Genomic DNA, 11,851 nt, shown 5'->3' with positions numbered 1-11,851 from the left:
TTATGCCCTAATAGAGGAGCATTAATGGCGGTAGGTGAGAGATATGTTTAAAAGCATTTTCCAAATCATTTCTCACTATCAGTTTTCGAGCGAAGAAAAGTTTTTCAAAGAGCAGAGCGACGAAAAGGCGATTTGAGTTGAGATTTTGAGAAATTGAAAAACCGCGAAGGAGAGTCAAATTCAAACTGTAAATGGTCAAGTGGAGAACACAAAGCGGTGATTCAACAAACGAAGGAGTGTGGAGTGAAGGAGAATCGGAAAGCCCTAAATTCACGTATTTCAAAAGGTATTTCTCAAAGTTCTTAAGTTTCTATCATGGCTTCCGCATCTCATACCAGTTCTAGTGCATCTATTGAGTCTGAAAGTTTTATTCAACGAAAGTCCAAGTCTAATGCCCTATCACAAGTTCCGGCTGGTGTGATAGTAGAAGAGGGAATTTCTAACTACATAGACAACAAGATTGAGGGTCTCTAGCTATCCACTCCCAGTTAGGTTTGTTTTGTGGCAAGGATAAGAAAATCAAATCGGAGTATAATATCTTGAAGAAGAAGAAACTCCACAATGTTGTCTACTTCTTGGAAGATTTTACAGAGGATCATATAAGGATCATTTTGAGCAGAGTCCATGGTGACAAGATGTACCTGGAGAGGACGCATGATATCACGCCGCAGGCAATTCATGTAGTCACCGGTTTCTATAATACAGGGGAAGTGCCAACCCTAAGGAAGGTTAGCAAAACTAAGATGTCCAAGCTCACTGGTTCAGTGAGCAACTCACGTGGCATGACAGTAAATTCTATCAAGGATGATCTGGTTAAGTATGCCTGCATGGTGATAGGCTATCGGACATTCTCTGCCAGTAGAATTAACTCTGTATCTGCTGCAGTAGTAAATGCCGCTTATCGGATGATAAAGGAAGATGCATCATTCAATCTGTGCACCGGTATGCAGAGGCAACTCCTGTTGAATCTAAAGTCAATCAAACGGGATAATGCACAAAGGTTCAAGTTTGGAAAACTACTGGTTGGGTTGTTCTTCTATTTCCAAGGCTACTTTCCAGGAGTAGGAGATGTCCAGTGGTCTCCTGACCAACCGGTAACCAAGCAAATCAAGGAGAGCATTCAAGCAATTGGAACCGGTTACCTTGATGTTCTGAACAAGTAATTTGATGAGTTCAGATGGAAAATGAGCCAAAGGATGAGGATCTCAGGTGATATCATCAAGAAATATGAAGATGACATCTGTTTCACCATCTAGGTGGATAAATGCATAATGGAGGCTGTTGAGCCTAGACAAGAAAAAGTGGAACCAATGGGCTATGAGGTGATGCATGATATGTTGGAAGGGTATGCCTCTACCCTTGTTGCCTCACCTCTTGATCCTAAGGCAAAGAGGACCAGAACCTATTTGGATAGGATTGCACCAGTCAAGGAACCCTTTGCAAAGAAAGGAAAAGAACCTGCAGTGAAGAAGGCAAAGGCAGTGCTTGCAACATTGGCACCAGTTACTACTGCAACTCCAAAAGTGACCAAGCGATCACCAGCCAAAAAGAAACCGGAAGCGGCACCTACAAAAGTCTTTGAAAGGAAAAGGAAGACTAAGTCAAATGAACCGGACTTTGAAGAGACAATATCTGAAGAGATGCCCAAGAAGGCCAGACAGTCGAAGAAAAAGAAGAATGAACCGACATCATCTGCACTGGTAAATATTGATATCTCCTCCTATAAACCTTTGATACATTGTAAAAGAAAAATAAAGAATATTAGGAGAAAATTACTACATGATTTAGTAGACTACTATGATGATTTTAGTGATGAGGAGAAAGAAGAGGTACTACAGGAGATTATCAATTATTTGTGTAAAAATGACTGGTAGCCATCAAAGATTAAATCTCAGACACCGGATTCTTTGTATAAGGCATTAGATAATAAATGGCACATTGCCATAGAAAAGGAACAGGAGATTAGAGAGAAAGTCTTTGCACATTACTTTCCCGACCTATCAGACTCAGAACTATTTGATGTTTTGGACCAAAATAAAAGACTCTTCTTCACAAGAAGAAGAAGACTATGGGTGTTAGAAGGTAGAGTTGATGTTGTCGAAAAAGACACTTATCAGCATATGGCTACTGCTATCCATGCTCACAAAGCATGTATAGCCAACCGGCAAGCGGAAAAAGAACCAGTTATATCCAAACCGGATGAAGTTTTTGATGAAGAAGGAAACCTGGTTGTAGAACCAATCGTCACTATTGATGTCGATGCCCTGGACGTAGAAGATGTTACTCAGGACATACCTTCTGAGGGAACAGGACAGAAGCAATAGGCTGAACAAGGTAATGAGCAAGCCGAGGATAGACAGGAAGCGGCTAAGGAACAGGCAGAGAAGAAGAAGAGGGATGAAGATGAGGAAAAGTGGAAAGAGGAAGAGGAGAGAAGAAAAGATGAAGAGAAGAAGAAGCAATAAGATGAAAAGAAAAAGAAAGAAGAAGAGGATAAGGAAGAGAAGAAGCGGAAGGAAGAGGAAAAGAAGAAGGAAGAAGAAGAGAAAGAAGAGAAGAAGCGGAAAGAAGAGGAGAAGAAGAAGGAAGAGGAAGAGAAAGAAGAGGAGAAGAGGAAGGAAGCTGAGAAGAAGAAGAAAGAAGAGGAAGACAAGGAATAGGAAAAGAAGAAGGAAGCAGAGAAAAATAAGAAGGAAGAAGAAGATAAGGAAGCAGAGAAAAGGAGAGAAGTGGAGAAAAAGAAAGCGGAAGAGGACAAGGCAGGAGAAGCGGAGAAGAGCACACAGATGGAGACTCCAAAGGTAATCGGGAGTCAAGCCAAACCGGCTGACCTCTCCAGTCCTATCGATCTCCAGTCTGCTAATGAAACGGAGCTGATGCAGAGCATCAAAGTTGCCCAAGAACAGCTTGAAGTCATTCAAAGGAAGAAGGAGCAAGATGTAATTCAAGCAGCTGTGGACACTCTTACCGGTTTGATACTCGATACAAATCTTCCCGACACTGAATCATCACTAGCTAAACTAAAGCTCTTATGCACAGTAGTGGATGATCAAGTGTAGAGCTTGGAAGAAGTAGCTGAGGCAAATGTCAAGAAAGAGCATCAAAAAGCTCTTAACATAGCTCTTGTGAAGAAGTTGAATGAGCTCTGGTCTGAACTGCAAAAAGACCAAAAGGATATAAGGGATGCTTTCGATGAGGGAAATCTGCGACTTAGCCAAATCTGCCAACCCCATCTGTTCTATGATGATGTGCTAGCTCAAAAGCAAAAGCTTCAAACTGACTTACAGTCCTACATGAGCACATTCAAGCCGCCTTATGATTCCTTTGCAACTTATGGGCAAACCGTTCACCGGTTTCACATCCAGTCAGCCAAAATGGAGCAAGAGATCAACACACTGTCTAGAGATTTGTAGGAGCTACAACTAGTTTTACTCCTATGCCTGCAAATTCTTTAGAAGTGTTATTTGAACCTAGATGCCTTGACAGTTACGCAGGAGATGAGCACAGTTGATGCCATGGAAGAATAGGTCTCTTAGATGCAAACAGAGAAAGAAGTAGTGACCTCTCTACTTGAGTCCTAGTCTCTATTGATGAAACAATTCTTGCAGGACTATAAATTTGTTTTTGACAAGTACTACTCCTTATTGTCATAAACTTTTATTATTTTAATATCAAATGGAAACAGGGTTGTTCAGTGGTACTTTGTCATTGTTGGCAAAGGGGGAGAAGTACTCTATTTTGGAGAAGTATAGGGGAAAAGTATCTGGTACTTAAAAGTTTGCTATATGCTTTGATATATGCTCTGATATCTCAATGTTTATGCTCTGTATGCAAAATTGCTATTCATTGTATTGTTAAAGGGATAGTGTATATGCTTAGGGGGAGCAATTTTGCTAATGGCATGTTTTTGTTGTAAAACACTTAGATGTCAAAATTTTTATTTTCCTAAATGTTGCCATCAATGCCAAAGGGGGAGATTGTTGGCATTTTTGATGTTTATGTTGTGATTGTCATTGATAGACACACACTTGCATTAAGATCTCCTTTATATGCATGAGTTAGAGCTCAACCGGTATCTATTCCAACCGATATGTTGTATTATAGTCTTTAGACTATTGATGTTTTGCAGAATGTGTTTCCCGGTCTGAAGCGGCATGTCGACCCCAAGCGGTTCATGGATCTCAAGCGGTACGAGGGAACAAAGTGGCATAACAAATTTCTTACCAGTCTTCATTTTTGACAAACTGGCAACCGGTATTTTGTATGAACTGGTAATACTCTGTGATGAGTTACCAATTGACATTTTGTGATGAGTTACCAATCCACCGATTGTTTGACGGTGCCGACACACTGGCGGTGCTTTTTGTGTCGTGTTACTGAGTATGTCTAGATTCATTGAACCTAGGAAATTGAAATGTAATCCTATTGGACTGACATGAAATCAGATTCCTTCATAAGGACATCATGTCTAGGGTTTTAGGTTGTTGTCGAAAGGGTTTTTTGTTGGTGCTAGGGTTTAAGGTGGTTGATGAGTTTTTGTAAGAGCGATCTTATCTGAGAAGATCAAGTTTTGTGAAGTGTAACAGAGTGAGAGATAGAGAAGACTGAAGTAATACTGGAATGCATTAGCTATGAGCTATACTGGATCTAACTAAGCAATCTATGCTATTTGATAGATCACATACTTGTTGATTACTCACCTCTTTGACAAGTCTGTAGCCCTTAACCGGGTAGGCTCAGAGTAACCTTTGTAAAATCCTCTAACAAGGTGGTTCACCTCTGTGAATCTAAAATCCTCTAGCAAGGTAGTCCTTGATCGGACTTATCTCCTAACAGAGATTGAGATTCCTAACAGGATATGTTATGGTGAAGAACATTGTAAGACCTTAACCGGTCTGGGTTCTATTATGCAGATAGTGACTTGTGAGTTTCATCTCACTGTGGTCTTTCCCATTTGGGTTTCCACGTCAAATATCTTGTGTTATGGTTGTATTGCTTCGGTGGGTGAATGCTTTATTTGCATTTTGGTTTGCATGTGTGATAACCGGACTGTCTGTTAAACTGTTTTACCAGTTTATCTCTAGACTATTTAAGTGTTTAAGTATAGTGTTTTTTGGTATACTAATTCACCCCCCCCTCTTAGTATTCATCAACTATGTTCTACTACTTTATTTTATAATATAATAAACATAAATATTACTAATCAAAAAAAAAAATTATGATACAATAATATTATTTCTAGTCTTAAGAGTTATTTTCTTTTGTAAAGAGTTTAATAGAAATATAATAATAATAATTCAGTCTTACCATTTTGTTTTACTTTTGTAAACAAGAGATATAAAAATATAATAATCATTATATTATGAGGACTAAATATTTTGAAACTTGATGCCTCCACATTTTTCACAGTTTTTTTTTTACATAAATATGTTAGTAAAACTATATCACTATATATTGTTAAATGATATTAAATATAAAGTACATCTCATGGTCAAAAACTAATGTGTAGATGCATTTGAAAAATTGTACACACGTCTAAGGCGTTGATTAAGGAATAAAACGAATAGAGACAAGTTTTTCATCAATCTAGGGAGACGGTCAAGTTTTACATCAATTTAGGGAGACGGTCCAGTAGTTGAGCACCCTAACTCCACGCTTCTCAAAATCCTACGTGGAAATTTTAAATCACTTTCAATTTTGTGTAGTAGCTTACATGACAAGTCCCCTATTTATAACTAAGGTTGCAGGGCCACATCATCAAATATGATGTCACATCACACTGTTTATGTGAAGGTGTCCAAAAAGATCCAATAAAAAAAAAAGTGAGACCAATACTTGTGCACTAAGTCATGTTTTATTGATGCATTGATGTGGCATTACATGATTCATTAATTTTATACAATATTATCAAAAATATTAGACATTAAATCAACATCGTTGAAACCCTAAATCAAGATATGATAAGGTAACAACTAGTCAATTCCAATGGTTGCTTCCCTACTCAATTCAAAGATGACTTTTATGGCATAGAAAATTGTTTTAAGTTGGAGGAGACGGCGGAGTAGTTGTTTACTAACAAGATACACAATTTCGGAGCAAAAGAGTGTAGAAGTCATGGAAGCTGCTCTGTCACATGGGACACAAGGCTTTCCAGTCAGAATAGTATTGCTGTTGATGTTATGGCTGATCGCTCTTCCTCCTCTTATTACAGCTGGAAATGCATGCCTGCTCGAAGAAAGAAATTATCTTCTCGATTTCAAGGAAGCTGTTGTAGATAAGTATAAAAGTTTAGATTCTTGGCAAGGATTAAATTGTTGCATGTGGAATGGCGTTGGTTGTGATTTCCACACAGGCCATGTCACTCGATTGGAATTGCAGGCATATGATTTGGGGGGCAAGATCCATTCATCCTTATTTCAACTTGCATATTTAGAATTTTTAGATCTTAGCTCTAATGATTTTTCAGATATTCCAATTCCCTCAGATTTAGGCAAGCTGAAAAGGCTCACTTTTCTTGACATGTATGGATCTGGGTTTTCAGGACCAATTCCCAAATCCCTTATTAACCTCACCTCTCTTCTCCATCTCGATCTTTCTTACAACTTTTTATCAGCAAAAATACCCGTTTGGTTTGAGAATCTCACTTCCCACTTGAATTCCCTTTATCTGTCTGCAAGTGATTTGTATGATTCAGTGCCTCCAAATCTCTTGCGCACTGCAGAAAGATTGCAAGAAATTGACATTTTTGGCAATTCTGATCTTGTGGGAGATATTTCTTTCATTGGAGAACAAAGGTCTTCATCACTGACTAGTATAAATCTTTCAGGTAACAAGTTTACAGGGGCGATCCCACCTTCTGTAGGTAACCATTCTGCCCTGGTCTATCTTGTCCTCCATGGCAACCAATTGAACGGTACAATTCCACCCACAATCTCAAAACTTGTTAACTTAAAACAACTTATGCTCTCTTCCAACAGTTTAAGTGGCGTATTTCCTCTGTCTCTGTTGAATAATCTCACTAGGCTTGAAGCTCTTTATCTTTCTGACAATCACTTAACTGTCAGAATTGATTCAACATGGATTCCACAGTTTGACAACCTTGGGTATTTGGCATTGGGTTCTTGTAATTTAGCTGAATTTCCCCCATTTCTTGTGAATCAGTACTCATTGGTAACGCTGGACTTGTCTGCTAACAGTATAGCCGGTAATATTCCCACTTGAATATGGAATTTACCCTTTCTTCTAAATCTGAACATTTCATGCAACCAGTTTACAGGGTCTTTGCCATCGAGACTCCCTTCCAGAGGTCTCTGCTTGATAGATTTGCACAATAATAGCTTAGAGGGTGCTCTGCCTCTCCCTCCTCCTAGAGTTGAGTTGTTGGACTTATCAGATAATCAGTTTAATTTTCCATTCCTTCTGAGTTTGGTGAATATCTTCAGATCATACTAGTTTTAGCTTTATCTGGCAATAATCTCACAGGAGGCCTTCCAGATTCATTATGCGGCACAAGAATGGCAGTTCTTGACCTGTCAAAGAACATGCTGAACAACACTATTCCTACCAATTTCACCAGGGATTGTTCTGTTCTAGAAGTTTTCAGTCTGGCAGGAAATCATTTAGAAGGTGATCTGCCCAAAGAATGGGGAAGCCTTTTTAAACTTCGTAGTTTGAACTTAAGTGATAATCATCTGGGAGGAGCTATTCCATCATCAATTGCAGAATGTCAATCTCTACAAGTATTTGATTTGGGTAAAAATAATTTTGAAGGCATCATCCCTGAGTGGATTGGAAATCTATCCCAACTGCAGATTTTGATGCTGAAGTCCAATAAATTTCAAGGTGAAATTCCGACCCAGATAATTGGTCTCCCAAATCTGCAAATTCTAGACCTTTCACTCAACATGCTTTCAGGGTCAATTCCAAGCAAGCTTACAAAAATGCTGGCAATGGTGAATGCATCACAGACTAGTCCAGAGCTTGTTGGTCAGGAGTACACGGTGAAACTAGCAGGCTATGACATATTAAGTAACATTGGCTTTAGAAATCAGATTACAGCTTCCATGAAAGGTCAGAATCTTGTGTATGAGATTATCAAAACAAATTTTAAATGGATTGATTTATCAAATAACAATTTATCAGGTGGCATTCCTGAAGAAATGGGATCCCTTCAAGGTGTAATAGCAGTCAATCTGTCAAGAAATAATTTGAGTGGCTGGATCCCCAAGACATTAGGAGGCATGGAACAGCTGGAATCTTTGGATCTGTCAGTAAACAAATTGAGTGGAAAGATTCCATTGGAACTTCAATCTCTCAACTATTTGGAATTCCTGAATCTGTCATTCAATATGCTTGAGGGAAAAGTACCCCTTGGAGGACAATTTCTAACATTTGGGGAGTCATCTTACCTAAGTAATTCCAATATTAGTGGGATTCCATTCACCAATACTACAACAACATGCAAGAGTTTCCCATGTGATGGAGAAGGAGATGACAGGGAGAATAGTGATGAAGAAGATGATTCAGATGGTGAGTATGAATGGTGGGTGGTAGGAGCAGGGTTGAGTTATGGGCTGGGATTCTCTATAGTGATTGGAGTGCTTACCCTGAGCTACAAGTTGAGAAATATTGCCTTCAGCTTGTACGACGGCCTGATTTTGAATATATTTGGAAGAGGATAGATGAGAGTTTATAATGCAAAGCTTTTTCTTTTCATAGGCAAATGTAACCATAGAGGAAAAAAAATTATATTTCCTTGACTAATAGTGAATTTTTTCATAAATAAATTATTTGCATTATTATTGGTTAAAATTTTGAAGTAGATTGTTATATAAATTTGGGAAAATGAGAGTAAAATGAGAACTTTTGACATTCTATTCTTTTAGCTCTCTACTACCCTGCTGATAGATCATTTAGTAAGAGAAAAAAGAGTTTTTGACATTCTACTCTTCTATCTCTCTACTATCTTGATGAAGGATTACTAAGTGTGACCCGACATGTTGATACTAAACAAATTAGACATAGTTAAATCCAAAAATATGGGTGTCTATATATCTCTTATATTGGGTGATTATTTTTTTATTAATATAATATTTTTCTGTATTTATTTGTAAGGGATAAAAATATATATGTTACATTTTTATACTTATATTTTATGTTATTTTATACACTATATCGTAAACATATAATCTACAATATGATTTGATCTATGTGACATGTACATATATATTTATCTAACATCCATCAATTGTTTATTACTTTTGAAAATCTTGTCTTTTTCATTACATATTCTATGATATTTTACCACTTTCTAGTTTAGACAAAGTAATGCTATCTCAAAATTTAAATTTATTTTTTAATACCCAAAAGATTTATCTTGATCTTTTGGATAAAACTATATCACCATGTATAATTAAATAATATTAAATATAAAGTACGTCTCATGGTTAGAAACATAAAGTGCAAATGCATATATGAGAAACTTTACACACGTGTAAGTCATTGATTAAGGGATAGAATGAATATTGACAAGTTTTGCATGAGTCTAGGAGAGATGATTCATTAGTTGAGCACCCTAATTTCGAGCTTCTCAAAATCTTGCATAGAAATTTCAAATCACTCTCAAATTTTTATAATAGCTTAAAATGTGAGATTAATACGTGTGCACTAAGTCATGTATTATTGGTGTGGTGATGTGACATCACATGATTTGTTGATTTTTAGATTTAAGGAATACATTTCATTCAATTATGGGTAGCAGGCCTGGAATTTGACGGCCACCTTTGTCTGTCATATAAATTTTTTATGATGGTTTAATCATTCTAATGCCTTTCGTTTTACGTTTTAAAAAAAAGATTAAGTGTCAAATTTTTTAAAATTTGTGAATTGTTTAATATAAATTCTTTAAGCTTTAAGAATTGAAGTTCTAGTAAAATTCAAATGCGGTAAAAAGAAATAATTTTCTAAATTTATATAAGAAAAACCATACTAAAAATTCATTTAAAAATAATATTAAATTAGAAACAATTATATCTTAATCTTACCATTTTAAAATATTCTAAATAAATTCATATATTTATAATAAACGTTGTGAAATAATTTACCTATTATAATTTTTTATGGCTTATTAATAATTTTAAGTGTCATATATACGGTCTCTGGAAAAAATAGGTTGTCGATACATACGGTCCACTAATTTTATTAGTTGTAATATATGATCTAAAAGTGCAAAAACAGTCATATAGCCTGTCAAATTCTAGGCCTGATGGGTAGTCATCATCAACACTAACAACTTTAAAATTGCAACTATTGGTATAATATTATAAAAAATATTTGGACATTAAATCAAAAAGTACTATAACAATTATTGAAGCGTTAAATTGACAAGTGCTAAAACAACTATTAGAGTGCTAAATCAACAAGTGCTATAACAACTATTTTTCTCTAATGATCTCTAATTATGATACATATGGATTTTGCAAAACTATGCTATTGCTTTCAATTTATTATAGCAAGTAACCTAATCAACATTAAGATAAATAATACATGTTGTAGACACCTATTTCTGTCCACCTAATTAAATGAATTTTATATTTGTTTAATGACCATTCATCCAACTATTAATTAAATTCACATTTAATTAATCTTTGATCCTTTTTCAACTATTAATTAAATTAATTTTTAATTAATTCATCCCAACCCTCTACTCCTATTAATTAAATAAATCATTCCTTGATTTAATTCACTATACCAAATTTAGACCATTAATTAAATAAATAAATCATATTTGTTTAATTAAGTCTTCTCTCACATTTAAATAAATTAATTAAATCCTCCAAAATCCCATCTCTCACATTTAAATAAATTAACGTTTATTTGAATCACCTTATCCACCAGCCACTTTATCCTCACCCACTTGAAACCTTTAATGGCTTCCCTTAAAGTCTTCAATCCTTTAATGGCTTCCTTCTAAGAGTCTTCTCAAGCCTTTAATGGTTTCCCTTAAAGTCTTCAAACTTAATGGCTTCCCTTAAAGTCTTCAAACCTTTAGGCTTCTTTCTAGAGTCTTCTTAAGCCTTTAATGGTTTCCCTCAAAGTTTTCAAGCATTTACTGCTTTATCCCTCTTTTTCTCATTTCAATAAATTAAGATTTACCTAAATAAAATCCAAAATTCACATTCACATTTAAATAAATTAATATTTATTTAAATATCTATCCAAATGCAAATTGTACCATTTAATTGAAATAAATAATTTTATTTTAATTGAAAATCCCAAAATTCCTCCCACTTGGATTCTCCTACAAAATCTGCTTGCATGCCTAAACCCCTTCTAGATTCTTCTAATCACTTCCAATTTAGCCTAATCCTATCCTAATCATTGTCACATTCCTAAATAAAAGGGAGTCACTTCTCCAAATTTGGAAGAAAGTCTTCAAAATGCATTTAAGACTTTATCTATTTCAACAAGTTAACGTGTTGAGTCTTCCAAACATGTAAATCTCTTACATAAACCACTATTGGTTTTCCTCTTTGAGAAAGTTAGCCTCCAAAGTCTTCAAAAGGAATTTAATGCCTCTTACAAGCCCACACTCCTTAGCCATGATGGTTGTCCCTTTAACCATTTTCCCATGTTGCACAAGAGTTTACCTCTTGGGTAATAGCATGCCTCCCTGGTTAAAGACATTATCCAATGATGTCACTCCTTGAGGTTATCCCTAATTGCTTGCTTAGCATCTAATGCTTGTTTAGCATCCTCTCAAGCCCTCTCAAGATGACATTTGTCAACTTGGGATTGGATTGAATCTCTCCAATCTCAACCATCCATTTCTCTATTTTGCCTATAAATAGAA

At 35.9% G+C, this 11,851-nt stretch overlaps 1 protein-coding gene across 1 annotated transcript; it reads left to right on the top strand.

Annotated features, from left to right (window-relative positions):
- The first annotated feature begins 6,114 nt into the window (after positions 1-6,114).
- Positions 6,115-8,681, top strand: LOC131037909 (putative leucine-rich repeat receptor-like serine/threonine-protein kinase At2g24130). Its single transcript, XM_057970154.2, has 2 exons — positions 6,115-7,204; positions 7,483-8,681. The coding sequence occupies exons 1-2, from the start codon at positions 6,115-6,117 to the stop codon at positions 8,679-8,681; spliced, it is 2,289 nt and encodes a 762-aa protein (XP_057826137.1).
- The last annotated feature ends 3,170 nt before the right edge of the window (positions 8,682-11,851 follow it).

The sequence above is a fragment of the Cryptomeria japonica genome, chromosome 8 (assembly GCF_030272615.1).
Source record: "Cryptomeria japonica chromosome 8, Sugi_1.0, whole genome shotgun sequence".
NCBI classification, from domain to species: domain Eukaryota; kingdom Viridiplantae; phylum Streptophyta; class Pinopsida; order Cupressales; family Cupressaceae; genus Cryptomeria; species Cryptomeria japonica.
The sequence above is the reverse complement of the archived record's forward strand: the minus strand, read 5'-3'. Positions and strand labels throughout refer to the sequence as shown.

What these genes read in the sequence shown, in the direction of transcription:
- LOC131037909 (XM_057970154.2), top strand. Translation starts at nt 6,115, where the DNA reads ATGGAAGCTGCTCTGTCACATGGGACACAAGGCTTTCCAGTCAGAATA. An exon ending in GTCTGCTAACAGTATAGCCG is followed by an intron (nt 7,205 to 7,482) that starts GTAATATTCCCA and finishes ATAATCTCACAG; the next exon opens with GAGGCCTTCCAGATTCATTA.